General features: G+C 58.2%; 1 protein-coding gene across 4 annotated transcripts; it reads right to left on the reverse strand.

The window, feature by feature from the left end:
- Positions 1-252: 252 nt before the first annotated feature.
- LOC142824383 (interleukin-13 receptor subunit alpha-2-like) lies at positions 253-21664 on the reverse strand. 4 transcript variants are annotated; one of them, XM_075916239.1, is made up of 10 exons: positions 21507-21664; positions 18387-18537; positions 15778-15929; positions 12340-12493; positions 11203-11323; positions 9099-9283; positions 6600-6757; positions 6092-6236; positions 3512-3614; positions 253-2172 (listed from the first exon to the last, which is right to left on the reverse strand). In XM_075916239.1, the coding sequence occupies exons 2-10, from the start codon at positions 18463-18465 to the stop codon at positions 2124-2126; spliced, it is 1146 nt and encodes a 381-aa protein (XP_075772354.1). In that variant the 5' UTR covers positions 18466-18537; positions 21507-21664; the 3' UTR covers positions 253-2123. The 4 variants fall into 4 exon arrangements, with proteins under 4 accessions (XP_075772354.1, XP_075772353.1, XP_075772356.1 ...); XM_075916238.1 differs by lacking the exon at positions 21507-21664 and adding an exon at positions 20928-21228; XM_075916241.1 differs by lacking the exon at positions 21507-21664 and adding an exon at positions 20284-20377.
- Positions 21665-21668: the final 4 nt, after the last annotated feature.

The following is a 21668-nucleotide window of genomic DNA, read 5'->3' on the forward strand; positions in this document are numbered from 1 at the left end:
AAAGAAAATATAAGGAATCAATTAAAAGTTTGTACAATCGAAGCTTTGTGTTCGGAACTGGATTGATACCTTTGTGTGGACAGTCGTCTCCCTTGTCCCATGTGTTCAATGGCTGTGTGGTTCCTGGGCAGGGGGAGTGAGGGGACTGTGAGCGTTTGGAGGCCCAACAGTGGAAGAGGGGAGGGGGCTGGAAGACTCAGAGGCATCAAGGTACCATAAATTGGGCCTAATACAAAGCAGACTGATGGAGGACAGGTGGAAGGCCTTGGGGTGTTAAGAAGCAAGCGCTGTTACAAACAAGACAGCCTGGAAACAACACTGGGAAGGAGACACCAACTTCCTGATGTCAGAGTAAAGAAGAACTCCCAGATAAACAGATATTAAGCAGAACGGATGGTAATGGAGTAAGCGCTGATGAAGCAAAATGCATGGACCAGAATGGGAGAAGAGTCCTAGAAAAGATGGGACGTCTTGCACGAATCTCCAGGTCTTGTCTTGTCAACATCAGAGTGTGGGTCTGGACCGAGAGAAGCCCCTGCTCCTCCCCCTCACATTTAAATTGCCTGGCCAGTGTGTTAATGTGAGCAACGTGGAGCAGAGTGTGTGTGTGTGTGTGTGTGTGTGTGTGTGTGTGTGTGTGTGTGTGTGTGAGAGAGAGAGAGCATAATGTGGAGCAGTGTGTGTGTGTGTGTGCGTGTAGCAGTCAATAAATGTGGCACGTTGCCTTTTCCCCTGAAAAAATCCCGTGTGCTTCTGATAAGCTTAATGCCCTTGCCTTGGGTCTGTGTTAACCTGCAAACCTAGGACAGTTCCCTCCTCTGACAGTGCGGGAGGCCCAACCCACCGAGTTACAAAGCAAGCCTGCCCCATCCCCCACCTGCGCTTTGCCCCGGGGCACGGAGGGCGCAGGGTCCCCTTTGCCCATGGTACAACAGTATTCTCCAAATGGAAGAAGGCAGCTGTTGGACTCATCAGCGACTCACGCAAAGGTCCCTCTCCCCAGCCATGGCTCACTGGGTTAGTGGTGAAAAGTGCACACACCTGCAAAGGACGCTCACTGCAGCAGCTCAAGAACGACTGGTGAGCAGTTTTCCTGCAGGACATGATCAGCTCCGGTGAGGCTATTTATCCCTTATCCACGCTGGGCTCTTTCTAGTCCACAAGCTTGGCTGAAAGTGGCTCACACGGTTTTCTCCACTCCGGCTCACCCGAGGAAGTGGGCTTTGCCCGCGAAAGCTCATGATCCCATCTATCTACGGTGCTGCAGGACCACTCGCCGTTTCATCTGCTGGCTATTCCTTTGCGTCAGGGTCTTGCAGATCCAGAAACCTCTGGGTGCTTTGCAAAGCCGTGTTTGCCATATCCAAGCCCCGCAAGACAACCCCAGACAGCACATCCTTCGGATTTCTTCCTCCCATGAGCCATCTGCCATTCCCTGCATTTGTAAGCTCAGCCATTTCCTGCAAAAGTCTCACCGATCCACGTTCCCAAAGGACTGCGGCATGGCAGCTGGCATAATTAAATACAGGCAGTAATTAATGTTGAGAAATTAACAGTGGGCTGAATGAAGGTGGACAAGGCGCCTTCAGGGAAATACCCTGGGGTGGTGAGCTGAATGTGGACCATAGCCTCTAGCAGCCGGCCTGGGCAGGTGACTACAATCTTGCTCTGCCACTGCGTTCCCATCATGGTAACGGCGTTTCCATTCACACGCAGAGCAGACCTCTCGGTATTGTTCACCCCGTCCCCACTGCCTCCTCTGTTGCTCCTGTCCTGTTAGAAAAGTAATGATTCCGGCATCTGTGCATACACGTCTCTGACCTGTGTGCTTTGGGGCTCTAGAAGCCCAGTGGTGCAGGAGGGAGGAGAAAAGGCTTGTTAAGAAGTTCAGATTTCTCGTCTGTGCTTGGGATGAGACGCGGAGGGCGATCCAAGGGACACCAGCTGGCCAGCAATGCCATTTCCAGCCTGAGCAACCCACTGGGATGTGGAACTGGCCAAGAATGCCAGGAGCCTGGAGTTGGCCTAGGTCTTTATGACGGACGTCAATAGCATGTGCATAATGCCGCACCGACTTCCCCTGGCATCTCACAGGGCATCTCTGGACTCATCCTACCCAGGGATTATCCCAAATATGGAGACGGAGGTGATGTATTTTTCTCTCCTTTTTTTCTTGAAAATACAAAAGGCAAATAAACCAAATATCAACATGCATGTATGTATACACTCCAGAACAGGCAAAGAATTGATCTATTTCATAGGCTTCAATTCCTCTTGTATTAGAGCGTCAACATTTCTATCGCTAACTCTTCTTCTGCATTGACACCTGCGTAGGTAACACAACAAAAGCCTAGCCACATGCTTTGAGATTGGGGTCCTAGAGAAAAGGTGATTCCGAACATAGGCCTCCTGTCCTGGTTAGTTGGCCTCATGCAGATCCTACATTTAATTAAGTAACGAGGCTGTGGCCAGTGCATTTACCATATTGCTTCCCTCTGAGCAGCCATTCATACGGGGAAATGTCTACCCAGCAAGGCATGTTACAGAGATTTGGGCATCAAAAGAGTGGGGGGCACCTCGGAGTGAAGACATAGTCCCAGTACAAGTAGGACAAGATCACCCGGTGGCTTTGGGGAGAGACGCTGGAGTTACACAGGTGTACGTTGGAAGGGACTTCTTTGGAATCGAGGGAAACAACTGACAATCACTCTGGGGTAGCAGAAGTGTAACGCGCATCACCTGAATTTGGCCTAGACGCTTAGGAGTAGGGGCCTTCAAATACGTTTTATGTTATGAAGTTGACCCCAAAATGGTCACTCTTATTTTGGCATTTGTGTCAGAAAGAGCTGTCTGATTATGTAGAATAGCAGCCGCAGTTGCTTAGCGGTGATGCTGAATATGATATTAACCTTATTAGTCATCGCTAGTATGAGAGACAATAGGCAGCATCTAGACTCGCAAGTTTTTCCACACAAGCAGTTGCTTTTGCGGAAAAACTTGCCAGCTGTCTACACTGTCAGTGTTCTTGTGGAAATTCAAGCAGCCAATCTCATGTCAGATCATCAGTGTTCTTGCGGAAATGCGATGCTGCTCCCGTTCGGGCAAAAGCCCTCTTGCGCAAATGCTTTTGCACAAGAGGGCCAGTGTAGACAACACGGTATTGTTTTGTGCAAAAAAGCCCCGATTGCCATTTTTGCTTTCTTGCGCAAAACCGCGTCTAGATTGGCACGTACGCTTTTCCGCAAAAAGTGCTTTTTCAGAAAAGCGTCCTGCCAATCTAGATGCTCCTTTCTGCAAATGCTTTTAACGGAAAAAACTTTTCCGTTAAAAGCATTTGCGGAAAATCATACGAGTCTAGACATAGCTATACTGTTTAGTGTCAGTCTGGGGCTCAAACTCTGCTCCCAGGTCCCTGCCAATGGCAGCAGAGTCTGGCATTTGTACCATTTCGCACTGAACAGTCTGGAAAGGCTACAGACACCTGTCGCTCACAAGGTGTCTTAGCACTTACCGATTCTTGAGCTGTGCGGCGAATACGCATCCTATGCAGAGAGCCAGGAAACTTAAGACGACTGCAGTGAGGATGATCAGCTGGTTTTCATCTTTGCTTGACACTGAAAACAAACCACAAAGAAATAAAGCAATTGCTCCTGTCAGTAATAATTGCACTGCACTGTGAAACAGCTGGAGCCATGGACGAAATCCCTTTTCCCCATCCTATTGCTAGTGCACCGGTAAACCTGCCCTGGCTGCCCATGCTTGCAAATAGCTTCGGGAGAGACACACTATGTCCAGCCGTGCACCTGGTGCTGCTCTTGGCTGACCTAAGATTTGCCTCTGCCCTTCACGGCGAGAGGGACCCCTCGAGGCTGCGGGCCCAGTTCGCAGCTCACTGATGCTGGTGAGTCTGGGGGGTTATTTTAGACTGAAGTCAGCACAAGTGAGTTGGGCTGGCAATGTGCATTTACCAAGGGAATTTAAGTTTCACGGTTGTGTTAAGCTTTCCAGACTGACATGGAGAGGAAATGCCTCCCGCAAAACCCGCTGGCAGGCAGAAATGCCAGTCTCCCACTTTCCAGGAGGCCCAGAGGAGTTAAGGGACTTGCCCGAGAACACGCAGGATGCTTGTGGCACAGCTGGGGCCCTCCTTGTAACACAACCCTTCCCCCCAACCATGGGCTGTGCCGGGCACTGAACTGCTTTTTGTAGTCAGGGCTCTAAACAACTAAAAGAATGAACGTAAGGAGACCGACTGTAAATTCAGTCCTGAAAGGCCCCCTAGCACCATTCCCCCCCGCTTTTAGCCAGGTAAGACAAGCATAGGAGTGGCCACCGCGTCCTGCAACCTGTGCAGCCCCCCTTCCCTTCCTCCGCCTCGCCCGGTCCTTCACGGGAAGACACAACGGGGGTTTGGGGGAGGGATGCTGGTCCAAGGAGCTGCTCCTAGTGCCCCCAGCACTCCTCGGCCCCCAGAGCTCACAGCCATGCGGCACTGCAGGGGCTGGCTCTGAAACAGACGAGAAGGAAGGGAGGGCTCCTAGCGACCCCCCTGGTTTCGCTGGCTTCTTCCTCCCCCCGTGGGTGTAGCTCAGAGGCTGCCCCTTGACCCCCCAAGGCCACACCCCACGGGCAGGGGCGCTGACTTCTCACCACCACGGCCGTGCGCAGCATGACACAGGATGACCCGCCTGTTCCGCGGAACACAACCGGCTGGGAGGGCCCGATCAGAGCCAACTATTCCCGCCGGGCGCGCTCCGACTCTGCCCTAGACAGCTTGGTCTTGGCACGGCCACACGCCCTGCGCTCGCTCCAAAGGCAGCTGTGAGCGCTAATGAAACCAAGGCCCGGCTGCTGCTTCCCAGAAGTGGTGTGTCACAGCGCTGACTGATCTCTTGCCGGGTGTGCTCGGGGGTGGGGGCTCCAGAAGTGCCATTGCTCTGACCCAGCCGGGAAGAGGATCTGCTCCTTCGCAGAGCGGGGGGGCCTCTTCTCCCCAGTTCCCACCAGAATATCGTCCTCTGTCAGCAAACCTCTCTCCTGACACGAGCATAAGAACATCCGAGCAGCCAGACTGGGTGAGACCAAAGGTCCATCCAGCCCCGTATCCTGTCTGCCCACAGGGGCCAATGCCAGGTGCCCCAGAACAGAAATAGGGAATCCTTACGTGATCCCTCCCCTGTCGTCCATTTCCAGACAAACAGAGGCCAGGGGCCCTATCCCTACTCATCCTGGCTAACAGCCATTGATGGACCTAACCTCCATGAACCTATCTAGCTCCTTTTTGAACCCTGTTAAAGTTCTAGCCTTCACCACATCCTCAGGCAGGGAGTTCCACAGGTTGCCTGTGCGCTGCATGAAGAAAAACTTCCTTTTGTTTGTTTTAAACTTGCTGCCCATTAATTTCATTTGGTGAGCCCTAGTTCTTATATTACGGGAACAAGTAAATAACTTTTCCTTTTTCACTTTCTCCAACCACTCATGATTTTACAGACCTCTCTCCTATCCCCCCTCAGTCTCCTCTTTTCCAAGCTGAAAAGTCCCAGTCGCTTTAATCTCCCCTCATGTGGGACCCGTTCCAAACCCCTCCGCATGTGTGTTGCCCTTTTCCTTCCATGCGAGTAGCTGGGTGGTACAAAGGGACACGGGTGGCGAGGGAAGGCATTGCCTCCATAGACATGCCCACGCGCCATGGCTGCAGGGGAAGGCTGGGGCAGCGGCATGGCAGTCCCAGCCCTCCAGCTGGCCAGGAAGGATTGGGCTGGGGCTTGCTGGGCCTTCCCCCGCCGCCCATGCAGAGGGATCTCCCTGGTGAGTGGAGAAGGAATCCCCCCCGGACGCGGTGCTCCACAGTCTCCCTGCTTCCCGAGGCTGCCTGGCCCTGCACCCAGCACTAACCCACGGCCAGCCATCCCACGCAGTGGCAGATCCAACAGCACAGCCCGGCAGTGTCCCCAGGCCCCACCCCCTGCCCCGTGGCGCCTTGGCGCGTGGAACGGGACTGCGCGGCGGGCACGGCGCTGGAGTCCCTGCAGCCCCACGCCGCGCCCAGGAAGGGGCCGAAACGGCCCTGGGGTCTTGGGCCGGCTCCTACCGTGGATGCAGTGGTGCGCCCAGTCACTCCAGAAGCCCGTGTCGGCGCAGAACATGCTCGTCTTCCCCCGGACGCGGACACACGACACGTGGCTGTCGTTGGACAGGGAGAAGGCAAAGGTGGTTTCCCCTTGGACCACGGCAGGCTGAGCATGCGGCCGTGCGGAAGAGAGACGGGGCGTTGGTTACGTGCAACGAGCTGTAGATCAGGTCCCCGCCCTATCGACTGATGTCGGGAAAACTCTCTCCCTCGGGGGGAGGGGGGGGGGAATCCAGCTGTAGAGGTCGGATCCCAGCCCCGCCCCTGGGCTCGCTCCGTGTCCGTCTTCAGCCGGTCAGGCTTTGCCCCCACGCAGCCCCACTCCCTCAGCCACGGAGCCGTCCCGCCATTCAGCAAAGGGCCGCCCCCCGCCCTCAGCCGGCCTCCTCGCGAGCCGCCCGCCGCGCCTCAGAAACGAGAGCCCTTGGCGCCAGCGCTGCGTTCCCAACGCCCCGCGCACGTTGCCTACCGCCCAGGCGGCCTCCGCACCACCGGCCTCTCCTGCCAGCTGCACCTCGTAGTCCAGGCACTGCGGGGGGGCGGCCCCGGTGGGGGGGCGCCACTCCACGTGGACCTCCTTGTGGGCAGACACGGACACCGAGAGCTGCTCGGGCGGAGACGGCTTGACTGCAAAGGGCAGAGACGCGATCAGGCCTTGCCGGGGAACCATCGCTCCTTGGGGGGGAGGGGCTCCTCCCTGCCCCGGGGTGGGACCTCCCCGACTTCCCCTAACCCCAGAGCTAGCGGGCGGCACAGCCTGGAGCCCCGGAGAGCCGGCCAGCAGGCCTGGGCAGGGCAGGGCCAGCTGAGGCAGGTTGGGGAGGCCGAGCCTGCCCCTGCCTAGGACACCTGCAGTGCAGACGGCCGGGTGACAATACCACCCACACAATAGCCTGGCGACTCCCCACCCCCTGCCTGGTCTGCAACACCATGAAATCTGCAATGTAAATAGCTGAAAGCATGAAACGTACAGCTCCAAGTGTCCCAGGACAGGGAAACTGAGATGGGCCATGAATGGGGTAAGGCCCGAGTGTCCAAGCCCCGCAGCATATCCATCAGAAGAGCTGTTAGCGCTGAAGAGGTAAACCGAGTCCAGATGTCCCCACAGAAACAGCGCTAACTACCAAAGTGATCTGTAAACTGGTGAATCAAACTTTCCAGCCCCTTGCGCTATTCTAGGGCCTATATTCCAATACGTCCCCGCCACCTGTAAGATACTGGCTGGCATTCGCGTACACTGTGAGGAGTTCATCCTCATGACACCCTTTGGGGGGGGGGGGGGAGAGAACTCATCACCCCACTTCACGGTTGGCAAACCGGGCTTCAGGGCTGGAGCGTGCAGGGGAGAGAGTATCGGATCTCTCAGCTTTCCATCGGTTTAAAAAACAATTCAGCCCAGCTTGAACCAGAAAACGTTCAACAAAGCAAAGGATACAGTTTGTTTTGGGTTGAGAGGTTTCTTTTAGTTCTCAAGCCAGTCTGGCGAGTTTTTAATTTGTTAAGACATTAAAGAAAATTTCAAAACCAAAAGTCACTTCCTTTGGAAAAAACAACAAACCGTTTCATTTTGAAAGTGCTGGGGGGGGGGGGGGAGAGGGTTAGATTGTTTTAGAACCCTCCTCCTCCCTTCAAAAACAAAAACAAAAAAACCCAACAACCCCAAAACAAAGTCATTTGGAAAATTCAAACACAATTGCAAAATGTTTCTGACAACCGGAAATTGCATTTTTTTTTTAGCATGAAGCTATTTTGGCCAAAACATCTGTCCCATTCTAATATTCAGTGACTGGCCCAAAGTGATGGGAAGCATGTGCCAGCCTGTCCCCCGGACCAACATATTCATGGGAAAGCAAGGGAGCATAGCCTGCTCTGATTTCCGTACAAAGAGGCAGCGGAGAAGATGCTGTACTCCGGTCTAGTTGCTGTCTGTCATGCACACTCCTGTTTGCGGTCCCCGGGGTGCGACTCCCTTTACCCTTGCTGACGATTCAGCCCAAAGATCTACAGCAACCACTACACTGCGTCCTACGGTCTTTCTCCTGCTTTTAACAAAAAGCGGAAAGGTCCCTGCACTTTCTGAATGAGCTCGTAGTACGGCCCAGAGTAGCGTCTCAATTCCAGCGGCGGCTCATTAAATCACATCATCAGTAACGAGCCACATCAAGTACTAGCTGCTGCTGCAGAGCGGAGTCCTTGCTCCCGCCGGCACGGACGTCCGGCTGCCCCGTGATACTCAGCGTGAAGGACCAGCTAGCGACTCGGTCGCTGGACAAAAGAGGGACAAAGCCATGTCCTATGACCTGCCCCCGTAGCTGCAGGTCCCGCTTTCTCCCATCTGTTTCTTTCTAGGATTACAAAATTCTCCCTTAATCCGGCCATTCGGACGCCTCGGAAACACCTGAGACACCCTGTAGCACATTTCGGACCAAATCCAGAGGGCTGGGGCAGAGTCCAGGTGACTTACGCCTGCTACCAGCGACCTGGGGGTGACCGTTACGCCAGTTTAGACACCCTCCGGTGTTTCCCGAGACACTGAACTTGGTCCTTAGGACCAGCTGGCTTCTTGTGGGAGGGCCTGGGGTTGGTTCTTTTGTAAATTAGCCCGGCACGTTTCCCACACTGCACACGCCTTCCTGCTCTGCTTCCTGCGCAGCGCTGAGACAGCCAGAAGGGACCATGACGCGCAGCCCCTGCAGCCTCCTGCGAAGGGCAGGGGAGGGACCCTCGCCCCGAGAATCCCGCCTCTCGCTGAGCAGATGTTTTACAGGGACACCCAGGCCTGGCTTAAAGATGGCAAGTGCTGAAGACTGTGGTAAGTAGGCCCTCTCGTTAATTACCATCACACTTACCAGCCATTGGAACCTGCCCCCAGACCGCCACGAAACCATCCCCGGTTCCCCTCCGCCGTGTCCGAACCCACGTCCCCTCCCGCCGCCTGCCACGGGGATGGGCCGGCACGCAGTGGTACCTAGATTCTGAAGATGGAACGTGAAGTAGGCAGGTCTCAGCCGAGCGGCCTCCGAAGAGCCGTTGACGCAGATGCTGAAATCGGTGTATTCCGCCTGCCGCAGGCATTGCAAATTGCACCCAACGTTTCCTCCATGCTGCTGAATGTAGTCGCTGCATGGCGCTGCCTGCGCCAGACCTTCGTACCTGGGCCCAAGGGAGGGACATGCTGTGACACGCCGCACTGCAATCGGGGGCTTGGGACACATTTGCTCAGCTGCCCATTCTGCAGAAAGGTCTGGCAGGTCACTGAGGCAGAGTCACGAGCCAATGAGTCAGTGAAGTACGTGAGAGGTCGATCCCACCGTACACTAAGAAGCCCTCTTCCATCGTTACTCAGAGTGAATCAATAGTAATGATCATACAATCCCCCCCCGCCCCCCGAACTAAACACAGCCCTCTGTGTTCCCTGGCTGGGGAGAGTGAACAGTCATTTGGAACAGAGAAAGAAATTGTTTCATTTCCTGTTGGAGAAGGGGTCCGATGAACAATTGCAGCTAGCTCATGAGTCAGGCAAGGAGGCAGAAGAAAAATCTCGTATTTTGATCTGCTCCTGTATGACGTCGCAGGACAAGCCGGATGCAAAACATGTTGACAAAGGCGACCTGACTCAGGCAGTGCCGTGTGACTAAGCCTGCGGCATTCTAGGAAAGAGGCATGTCCAGGTTACCCGACCAGGCAGCGGACGGGCGTCCTTTGGGGTGCGGCTGTGGCGCCATTCGGCGTCGTGCGAGAACACGGAGGCTGCGGTGGAGCCACACAGCCGGAACGTTCTCTCGCGACGAGGCCGCGTGGAGCAGGAAGATGGCCAAGCGCCCGTGCCCGGAGGCCAGGCTCCTGGAAAACCTGGACAATCCCGTCACTCCAGTAGCCCTAAGCTGCAGAGGACCGGATGCCCTTTCCTTCCGGCCACGCCACGCAGGAGACACACTAGTGAACCGGCATCACCCGCGGGGATTCATCCCAGGGTTACAAAGTCCCCCTCCACCAGCAGGGCTAATGGAGGAATCCCCTTCGCTCTCACATGCTCAGAGCCCGGGGAAGTGGGGCATAAGAACGGCCGTACTGGGTCAGACCAAAGGTCCATCTAGCCCAGTGTCCTGTCTGCCCACAGTGGCCAGCACCAGGTGCCCCAGAGAGGGTGGACCGAAGACAATGATAAAGTGATTTGTCTCCTGCCATCCCTCTCCAGCCTCTGACAAACAGAGACCAGGGACACCATTTTATCCCCTGGCTAATAGCCTTTTATGGACCTAACCTCCAGGAAATGATCTAGCTCTTTTTTAAACTCTGTTAGGGTACGTCTACACTTGCACCCTAGTTCGAACTAGGGATGCAAATGTAGGCGACCAAAATTGCTAATGAAGCGGGGATTTAAATATCCCACGCTTCATTAGCATAATCTCGCCCGCATGCTATTCTGATCGCCAGCTGATTCAAACCAGGAAGTGCTCTCTGGGCCGCGGTAGTTCGAAACCCACACGGGGAGCCTCGGGCCATGCGTGCACTGCTCTCCGCGGAGGACGCCCTCCCTGACGTTGAGGACGGGGCTCTGCAGGGTGTGGAGACATGGCCAGACCCTTCCCCCTCCTCCCCAGAACTCAGCCTCAGGCACCACGAGCATGGCAGCTGGGCCTCTCCAGGCTCTCGCCAGGCGGGTGCGGGGCAGCGGCAGGAGGAACGTGTCCCCATGGGGCTATCCTGCGCTCGCGGCAGGGCAGCAATGCGGCTGTAGAGACGGGCTCGAGCCGCAGAATCCAGCCCCAGACACTGAGTGCTCGGGGATAGTCAGACCCTGGGGCAGGCAAGTTTAGAGAGCAGGCACCAAGCTGCAAACTGCGGCTCCAGCTCCGGCGTTTGGGGCGCTCCAATCTCGCCTTCGGCTCGGGCGTGTCTCTGCTGGATTTGTGAGACGGAGGCTGTTTGCAGACCCCTTCCCCCCCAGCTTTGCTCCCCGTCTCGCGGGTGGCGGAATGGAGACGCCAGCCCCAAAGCCAGGCCTGCAGCGGCTGGGATTCTAGCGCACTGTGTCCCGAGGGCCTGCCGCCCGGTGCGCTGCTACGTACCAATAGTACAGCTGGTAGCGAGCCCCGGGGGGAGCCAGCGGGCCCGGCCGCCACGTGCACGTGAGCTGCTCCCAGTTGTGATACACACAGTGGAAGTCGCGGATCTGTGACTCCGGGTCCCCTGGTCACGGAAAAGGAAAGGCGAGCGGGTTAGTGGGCGGAGCCGAGGGACAGCCCCGCCCTTCCCCGGGCCGTCCCGACCGAGGGAAACATGCAACCACGGGAACACCAGGGCGAGTGCCCGCGGGGCGGCCTGGCTCCCCAAACGCTCCCTTGCGGCGAGCCTGGGCAGCCCAGCCCCATCTCCCCGGAGCTCGCGGCAGCGTGAGGGTGGGCAGCCGCCCTGGCGCACTGCTCAGCAGAGACCGCGGGCCCTTGCTGCCTTTGGGCGGATTTCGGTGCAGGAGGCAGCAGGGCCCGGCTGGGTGCGTGTCCCAGACCTCTCCCGCCTGCAGCCGGTTGCAAAGGGGCTCGAGAGGCGGAGGGGAAGGTAGCGCCGCTGGTCACCCCGCCGGACACGCTGCCAGGCAGGGCTCTCCGGCGGCAGGGTGTGGACAGGCCCGCGTGTGGGCAGGGAGGTGGAGCCAGGGGTTGCTAGCAGGGCACAGGCACGGGGAGCCGGGCGGTCAGGGACGTGTCTACACTGCGACAACACCGGCGGGTGACCGGTGCCAACTGACCCAGGCCCGCGGGGAGCAGGCTCGGGGCCGTAACACACGAGATCCTGGGGGGCCAAGACCCTCCCCCACATGCCCCTCCCACACCAGAGCCGGGGCGGGGGGGGGGGGGGGGCAAGCTAGTAGACGCTGTGTGCTCCAGCCCCATGGTGTGACGGCGGAGGGGGAGCCCTTAGCCTCAGGGGCCGGCTCCAGGCCAGCTGGGAGCCGCCCCCAGACCTTCGGTTCTCCCCCCCCGCCCTAAGTCCACAACCCTTCCATAGCCAGTCACAGTTTGCTCAGCTAAACCATGGAACGGGTTCTGCATCTAGCCCCCGCCAGGCTCGGCTGCGCCTCTGGCGATGGAGCCGCACGGGGACAGCAGTGTCGTGGGCGCGGCGCCGGCCGGCCGGGCTCCCCAGTTTGCCAGGGAAGTCGGCGGCGGGGAAGGGGGCGCGTGGAACAGCAGCCGGCTCCTCACCGTGGGCTGCCGCCGGGAAGGTGGCGTGAGTCCAGTCGCTCTGCACCTCGGAGCCATTCACACAGCGGCCCGACAGCAGCGTCTGCACCCGGGCTTCCGCGCCCCTGCCGAGGTCGAAGCTGCCCCCGAATTTCAATCGCTTCGTAAAAACAACCTGGGAGGAGACACGACATCGCACAAAGCTGCTGGGCCTCAGACCGACAGCAGTTTGCTTGTTCTCTGCACTGTACAAAGTCACACACACACACACACACACACACACACACACACACACACACACACACACTACAGATCTTTCCCATTTCTACCGAATTTGCACAACCCAGCACTTACCCAGCACCCACCAGTTCAGATTTCTGCACCTCCCTCCAAGGCAGAGGTAGCCAGAGGGGGGCAAGTCAGCCTCTGTGGGCCGGATCAGGCCCGCCAAGCCCTTTGATCCAACCCGCAGCCCCTCTCCCCCCCCAGGCCAATCAAGATCTGGGGGCGGGGCAAGTACGTGAAGTCTCCTCCCCCTTGCCAGGGGTGGGCGGCAGGGTGGGAGCGGGAGGGTAAAGATTTCACCCGCTTCTCCCGCTCCCCCGGCCAATCAGGGTCTGTGGGCAGGGGAGCAGTCTCCTGGCCCCGCCCCTAAGGCCCCGCCCCTTCTGGGGTGGCCCACAATCACTCCTGAAATTCATGAAGTGCCCCCCCGTTCAGAAAGGATTGCCCACCCCTGCTCTGAGGCTGTGGCTTTCCTCCAAGGCACCCTAACGAAACCCCGCCAGTCACCCCACGGCCTAGCCCACGTGTCCTGTCTCACAGTAGCCAGCACCAGCTACTGCAGGGGAGTCGACAAGGGCGGACCCACCTGCCCAGAAGGAAGGCGTCTGCCCTCAAGCCCCCAGGGCCCGTTGCCCCCTTTGTAAGGGTCTCACGGCCACGGGGGCCGTTTGCCAGGGCGGGGCGCAGAGTGGAACGGAGATGCTATGGCTAGCGCTTGTGCGGCCTGATGGACCTCGCACCACCCAGCAGAAAGGAGATGAATCACCCACCCCCCTTCCCTTCTCTCTCAATCTTCACGTGGCAGAGTGCAACCAACCTCCCTCTGCGCTCGTCTGCATTGCCCTGTCCTGCCTGTGCGGCTCCGAAACACACACGGCACAGCGAGTTACAGCACAAGAACGGCCACACTGGGTCAGACCAGAGACGCATCCAGCCCAGTGTCCTGTCGCCGACAGCGGCCACTGACAGATGCCCCAGAGGGAGGGAACACATCCGGTAATCCCGTCACCCATTTCCAGACAAACAGAGTCCCGGGACACCATTCCTACCAACCTCGCTAATAACCGTTGATGGGCCTAACCTCCATGAACCTAGCTAATTCATTTTTGAACTCAGTTTAAGTGCTAGTCTTCACAACATCCTGTGGCAAGGAGTTCCACAGGTTGATCGTGCACTGGGTGAAGTAGTACTTCCTTTTTTTTTTTAAAAAAAAACCTGCTACCTATTAGTTTAATTTGGTGACCCCTAGTTCTTATGTTATGGAAACCAGTCAATACCTTTTCCTTATTTGCTTTCTCCACACCAGTCATGGTTTTATAGACCTCTAGCATATCCCCCCGTTAGCCTCCTCTTTTCTAAGCTGCAAAGCGTCAGTGTAAACAGGATCCCAGCACTATGAGCTACTCCCCTCATGGAAGTGGTTTACTTAGAGCGCTGGGAGATCTCTCCCCCAGGGCTGGGTCTGGGACCACCCTGCCGTGTTAACACGCTGCTGACTTAGAAGTGTAGACAGAGCCTAGGTCAGGAAGATAGACCTAGTTAATGCTTGACCATGCGAGGAAGCTAGGATTTAGTTCCCATCCGATCTTGCACTTTTTTGATGCTTTTACAATATTTGCTGAACATGAAAATCCATCAAACCAGCTCTCAACTTGGTTAAAAAAAACAAAAAGCAAGCCAGGGCTTAAACAGGGAGGTGAAATAGAGAAGGATTCAAATGAAAGGAGGGGGATTTATTCACAGAAAAAAGGGAAGAGAGAACATCGCCAGATTCCTGACTCCCCTTCCCCCCTGTAATGGACATGCACACTCACCGCTTGTGAATAACAAAAGAACCATGTGTTTCCAACAAGCATCTCCAGCTAATTTCGCTTCTGCGAGATGCTCGGACACTTATGGCCTTTTTAGAAGCCCTCTGGTTCTGGGATTCCGTCTTTCAGCTCATGTGCGCGCTGGGCTCCCGGGACAGTAATTTAGTTAACAAGCCTTGCCCAGATCAAAACTTTTGGCAGGACGCTGAGTATTTCATGTGTTGCTGCTGTTTGTCTTCCTGGGCTGCGTTTTACAAAATATTTTTGCTGCCTCATCTGAGCCGGCTTCTGATTGCCTAGGCTGTCTCGTTATTTCTTCCCCATCGCCCATGCTAATGGAAGGAATGATGGCCTTTATCAACAACGATTCCTATTTTGATACTTTTTTTTTTGAGCAGCTGCTAAAATAACGGTAGAAAAACGAGCACCCTCCGATGTCCCTACAGCACGGAAGTTTTGACTTCCTCCAACCAAAGCAGAGAAACCCAGACACGAGGGACCGCAGATTTTCCCTTTCCCGACCCATTTAATTCCTGCTCTCCTGGGGGAGTGGTTAAAAGCGCCCTTCCCTCTTCTCCTGTGACGCGTCAGCCAGCCAAGTCTGTGGCCTACCAGCTCAAGGCAGCATGACAGAGTGTGCCCAGTGTAGACGCCACTGTCCACGCCCAGGGTGAGCCAGGCTGGTCCCCATGCATTTGGCTGCCCTCTGCGAGTCCACGTTCTGGCTCTCCCCTCGTGGCTGTTCTCTGTGAGCCCCGAGGGCACTGGGGAGATGCCCCTTGTCCTCGGGGGGTGTTGGAAATGGCCCTACGGCGCTGAGTGCCCAGCCTGGCACTCCAGCCTCTGCTGCCTCCCCATGGGACTGGAGCGCACAAAATCGGCTCGCCTGCGTCCTGTGCAAGGAAAACGTGGGGGTGAGGGGGCTCTTTCTCCTCCTCAGTCAGGGGCCACGTCAGGGAGGGGTGGCGTGTTGTGCAGCCCCCGACTGACTGTGCTGGGGGGCAGCGGCCCCCGACCCAAAAAAGGTTCCTCAGCCCGGTGTCAGTGGCAACCAAAACCCACCACCCTGGGCGAAAGAAACGCTTGAGTGTCGTGGGACTGAATGCGAAGTGAAAGTGACGGTGGCTGCAGGCCCTGAATCCGCGCCATGGCTGCCGTTATTGAGCGGTTCGCATATTTCCCAGCCTGTTCCCAGACCCGCTTGTCTGCGCCATTCATCTTGTCGGTCTAACGTTTGACCGTGTCAAAGGAAGCGGCTTTAACGGTTTCACCAGCTCGGTGTCATGAACACTCCCAGAAGCGGCAGCAGCAGAGGGAACGAAGCAGGAGCAACGTGCTCCGTCGCGCCGGCACTTTGCCTTACCTGCCAGTCTGCGTCCCCCGTGCTGCGGTACTTTAACTTGTACTTGACTGTGCACTGGTCCAGCGTGGGCAGGGAAGGCGGCGGCAGCCATTCGAGATGGAGAAAGCCTAGGAGCCCAGGGTCGATTATCTGAAGATTGCAGGGACGCTCGACTGAAAGAGAAAAAGCCGTTGGGTAAAGCAAGCGGCTTTAGAGACAGAAAAAGCCCAAACCGGCATCGTGCTTGGAGACGTCGCCTTGTAGCCACAGAGTCTCAAAATGCTTTGCTCCGAGGTCACGACCCCACTATAAAACCGCAGCTGCCGGCCGGAGAAGCAGGAATTTCCCAGGCGCGGGTCCAAGTGTCTAAGGACGGTCAGTGCAGAACAGGTGAGCAGGAATGTCGGAGCCACTGGAATGGTGAGGCTGCCCGGGACAGCTGGACCTTGGCCAGGCTCTAGGTTCCTAACGCTGCTCCCGGGGAAAAGGCGACGTCTCACGCGCCCGCCCCCGACTCCCTCCCTGCACACGCCAACACAGCCGGGAAAGCCACTTTGGACGTGCAGGAACCCCACTCCCCTGCCTGCTTTGGCTTCCGAACTTTGTTGTGCAACATCACAGCTCCGCTTTTCCGTTGCAGTCAGCGCTTGCAATTTCAAAGGACAGAGCTAGCAGAACCATCACAAGTCAGCTGCCTCTGAATCCATGGTGCACCCACAGCTTGAATACTGTGTGTAGGTGTGGGCGCCTCATCTCAAAAAAGATATATTGGCATTGCAAACGGTTCAGAGAAGGGCAACACAAGTGAGAAGGGGTTTGGAACAGGGACCATATGAAGAGAGATGGAAAAGTCTGGGACTTTTCACCTTAGAAAAGAGGAGACTAAGAGGAGATGTGACAGTATCTATAAAATCATGACAGGTGCGGAGAAAGTGAATAAGGAAAAATATTTATTTATTCCCACAATATAAGAACTAGGGGTCACCAGCACAGAGTCAACCTGTGGAACTCCTTGCCAGAGGATGTGGTGAAGACCAGGACTTTAACAGGCTTCAAAGAGAGCTAGATAAATTCATGGAGGTTAGGTCCATCAATGGCTAAGATATGTAGGGAAGGTGTCCCTAGCCTCTGTTTGTCAGAGGCTGGAAATGGGCGACAAGAGCAGGATCACGTGATGATTCCCTGTTGTGTTCCCTCCCTCTGGGGCACCTGGCACTGGCCACTGTCGGCCGACTAGATGGACCGTTGGTCTGACCCAGTCTGGCCGTTCTTACAGTGGTTTTTCCCCCTTTTAGGAGAACATGCAGTAGCTACCCAAAGTCACAGACAAGAAGCCCATCTCTCCTTAAATATTCAATTCAGCCTGTTAGATTTCTGTGGAGCACGGGGATGGAGAACCGTACCCCCCGGGGCAGCCTAGGATACAAACCAAAATCATCTCTTATTTTGGGCACTGTCCATCACACAGAAGCACTTCTAGGCTTGTTTTCACGCCAACTTACAAATGTCCAGCACGTGCTACATGACAGTCGCTGCCGTACCGGAACACGGCAGAGTGCCTTGCAGACACATTGCGTATTTTTTAAAAAGGCCATTCCCAGTTCTTTGGCTTTGTATGTTTCATTGCCACTTATCTTTCCTCGATCAGTCCCGAGTCGATTTCGCATCATCTAAGGGGTTTTCTTTTTCCCTCTACGCACTGTTTGGAGACCCGGGATTACAATTTGGAGAATTGGGGTTTGTGCCGATGCGGTCACATGACAGCGATTATTCACCGTTGCCTGGGCCGACAGATGGGGTTCAGTGCAGTGTTTAAAGATCGCTTTCCTGCGGGTCCCAGGCTTCTGTGCCTTCCCTGCTCTCAGCCAAAATTCACATATGCTTCCCATTTCCACGCGGCCTTAGGAAAGCTGCCTGCAGCTGCCTCTTTTAATGGAAGACGACTTCCTAAATCAGAGTCCAAGTGCTCCCTGGGGGAGTCTGCCGGAGAACGGCTCGCAGAGGACTGGCTTATTGTAGCCAAGGCCCCAAAACCCCATAAATGCCGTCGGGCCCCATTTTTTCCCAGCTCAGCGCAAGGTCTGTGAGCAGCCCGGTGTGGATGGCCCAGGCTCAGCAGGGAGCCAGACGGCTGCGATTACGGTGTGGCTCGGAGCAACAGGCCACCTCTCTGATAATTGTCATCATAATGTAGACACAGCAAATCCGGCCTCTTGACAGTGGGGAGACTGACTGGCCCTCGCGGGCCCTTGCTGTGCTCTGTAGATAGTGTGGTAAGTTCTGCCCATTGTTTAATCTGAAGCGAGCGTTAGACAATAGAATCCCAGGGTGGGCAGAGACCTCAGGAGTCATCAAGTCCAGCCCCCTGCCCAAAGCAGGACCAATCCCAACTCAACCAACCCAGCCAGGGCTTTGTCAAGCCAGGACTTAAACACCTCTAGGGATGGAGATTCCACCCCTCCCTAGGGAACCCAGCCCAGCGCTTTCCCACCCTCCTGAGGGAAAACTTTCCCTCATCTCCAACCTAGACCTCCCCCAATGCAACTTGAGCCCATTGCTCCTCGTTCTGTCACCACTGAGACCAGCCTCTCTCGAACGCCCACCTCTGCCCCGTGTAATCCTTGTTTTACCTGATGTCTGGTGTGCGGAGGAACGTTTGCCGAGCCATGCTAGGGCTAGGAGGACAGCCCAAATCCCCCGGGCGTCCATTTGTGGGGAAAACCTCAACGCTTCCCACGGGGAAGTTGGAGCGCGCTGGGAAAATATTTGCACCGGAGAAACCTGCAAAATAAACCAGGCGGAATAATAGTTAAGGCGCAGAGCCAGCTACCCCAGCGAAGCAGATTTCACCTGCCTTGCGAGCACCAGGACAGCCTGGTGAGCATTTGGTCAGTTTGGGTCCTAGCTGCCTGTAGCCAGGTGCGTCTCAGCATAGTGGCGACACAAGGTGGGCCTGGGAATATCTTTTGTGGGACCAACTTCTGTTGGCGAGAGACCAGCCTTGAAGCTTACCCAGCACTGTGCAGCTCGAAAGCTGGTCTCCCTCCCCAACAGAAGGTAGGTCAATAAGAGCTCTCCCCCCCCCCCTCTCTACCCACACCTATGTCTACACTACAGAGTTGTGTCAGAAAAATGGCCATTCTGACAAAACCTGAGTTAGGTCCACACTGCGATCACGATCGAAAGAGCAGGGGGTTTTCCGACATTCACAACCCTCTTTCTAGGAGGAAGAAGTCTCTTTCTGAAAGCTCCTTTGGCTCCCAGCACCTGCCGAGTGGGGCGGCCCGGCTGCGGGGGCGCTGGCGCGGAAAGGCCCCGTGGCGGGGCGCAGTCGCCGCGCACACGGGGCTCTGGAGACGCCGGCACCGCTCGTGTCCCGCGGGGAACCGGCAGCCCCGGGTGCGCGGGGGCCAGGGCGAGTCAGGGCGGGGCCGGGGAGAAGGACACGCGCCCCCATCCCCGAGCGGCGGCCCCCGGGCAGCCCCGGCCGCGCTGTCCAGGCGCCGAGCCGCTCACCTGGCGCGGGGCGACCCGCAGAGCGCTTCGCTGTGCGCCGGGCGGGGCGAGAGCGGCACCTCGCTCCGGCCGCAGCCAGCCCCCGGCAGCCGCGCTCCTCCTCGTTCACCTTCCCGTCCCAACCCCTCCGCTCGGGCCTGCCCCGCGGCTGCTCCCCCCTCGCTGCCCAGCGCCTCCTGCTGCCTCCTCTCGGCCGGGCCGGGCCGCCCTCCCGAGACCCGCCGAGCCCCGGCCCGCCCCCGGCTCGCTGGGGCCAGGCCACGGGAAGCTGCCCCCGCCGGGCACGTCTGAGCAGCGTCCCCCCCCCCGCGCCCGCTGCATCGCGTCCTGCAGCCACCCGGGCGCTGCTCCCTAGAGCGCCTCCGGCCTCGGCCTGGGGTCCCAGCAAGACCCAGGCCCGGGCCGTCTCGTGTGCCCCGTGGGCAGCAGCCGCCGCCCCCCGCCCACCCTGGAGCGCCCCAGGCGGCCAAACCAAACTGCCCCGCTCTGGGTCAGCATCCGCCGGTCTCCCCGCTCCGGGACCAGAGGGGGCGGCCAAGCCGCAGCGTCCCCCCGCCTGCCAAACAGCCACACTTCGACTGGGACGGCGCGTGCTCCGCAGCCCCCCCGCTCCCGGCAGGTCCCGCGCTAGGAGCCGGGAGGGAAGCGCAGAGCAGCCTGGAAAGTTCCCCGGATTTGCGGGAGACTTGACCTCAAACCCCCTCGGGCTTTCCCGGCCGTCTGCTTCAAACGCCCCCCCGGCGCCTCTGCCAGAGTCCGGGGAAGTTTTGCCGAGTGAGGAACCGCATCCGGCCTTCCTGTCCCATCCCCAGTGCTCAGCTCCCGCATTTCCCTCCGCTGCAGCACAGAGCTGGAGCCAGCGCCCGGGGCAGCCGCCAGGCTGGGGTGGCTGGGCTTGCAGCAGAACCGGTACGTCCCGAACGTGTAGGGAGACATCGCTCGCCACATTCCCGCTAATTGGCCCCGGTGCCCTGCCAGCGGCCCACAGGAACCAGCATCCTTGTTACAGACCAGGCAGGAATCGAGCAGCCTCTGTGCAAGCAGGATCGCTGAGCCCCGGACCCTGGCCCCGAGCCGCCGAGCCCCGGACCCTGGCCCCGGACCCTGGCCCCGAGCCGCCGAGCCCCGGACCCTGGCCCCGTGCCGCTGAGCCCCGCACCCTGGCCCCGTGCCGCCGAGCCCCGGACCGCCGAGCCCCGGACCCTGGCCCCGAGCCGCCGAGCCCCGGACCCTGGCCCCGAGCCGCCGAGCCCCGCACCCTGGCCCCGGACCCTGGCCCCGAGCCGCCGAGCCCCACACCCTGGCCCCGGACCCTGGCCCCGAGCCGCCGAGCCCCACACCCTGGCCCCGAGCCGCCGAGCCCCGGACCCTGGCCCCGCACCCTGGCCCCGAGCCGCCGAGCCCCGGACCCTGGCCCCGCACCCTGGCCCCGAGCCGCCGAGCCCCGCACCCTGGCCCCACACCCTGGCCCCGAGCCGCCGAGCCCCGCACCCTGGCCCCGAGCCGCCGAGCCCCGCACCCTGGCCCCGAGCCGCCGAGCCCCGCACCCTGGCCCCGAGCCGCCGAGCCCCGGCGCTCACCTCTCCAGCACCACCCAGCCCAGCCACCCTGCCCTGAAGGGAAGAACTCCCCACCCCCAGGGCCCTTGGCTTTACCGGCTGCCCATTCAGCCCCTGGGCCATCCGCTGCGCCGGATGAAGGCCGGAGAGTCCTCAGCCTGCCTATGCGGGCAGAGGGACTGTCCTTGGCCGCCACGACAGGACTCCTGCTGCCTACGGGGGATTGCATCATTCTCTGCCTTTGGCCAAGGGGGCAGCTGCCTCACGGAGAGCCTGTTCGAGGGCCCTGGGGGGCAGGGCAGGTGCCTGGAGCCACAGGGGGTCTGAGCTCCGAGCACACAGGCCACTGGCAGGGCATGGTTGGCAGCAGGGCAGGGCGTGTCACCGGCACCTCCTCACCCCCGAGCAGGCTGCACGCTGCTCGCCGGCTGGTGAGCTCATCTCAGCACCTGCCAGCCTGGGGCCCCGGGCCCCTCCCTGGGATACAGGGGAGGGCAAACCCTTGGACCAAAGTCAGTCTCTTCCTTGTCCTGAAATGGGGAATTGGTGGAAACCCGGGTCCGCCTTCTACTCCAGGTTCCAGCCCAGGGACCCTGTGCTAGCAGCTGCCTGTAATGATGCTGGTAACAGCCATGGGACAGCTACACCCCCCTGAACCCCTTCCCCAGCACCAACCTTTCCACAGGGTCTTCCTCCGGGTACCTGCTTGCGCTTGTTCCTCCAGGCCCCTTCAGCCCTTTTCGCTTCAGTGCCTCATGAACATTGAGCTAGCAGAAGAGGAGCCTTTTTAACCACTCTCAACTGCTTCTTAATTGGCCCCTGATGTTCTGACTAAGA

Source organism: Pelodiscus sinensis, unplaced genomic scaffold (genome assembly GCF_049634645.1).
Source record: "Pelodiscus sinensis isolate JC-2024 unplaced genomic scaffold, ASM4963464v1 ctg53, whole genome shotgun sequence".
NCBI lineage: Eukaryota > Metazoa > Chordata > Testudines > Trionychidae > Pelodiscus > Pelodiscus sinensis.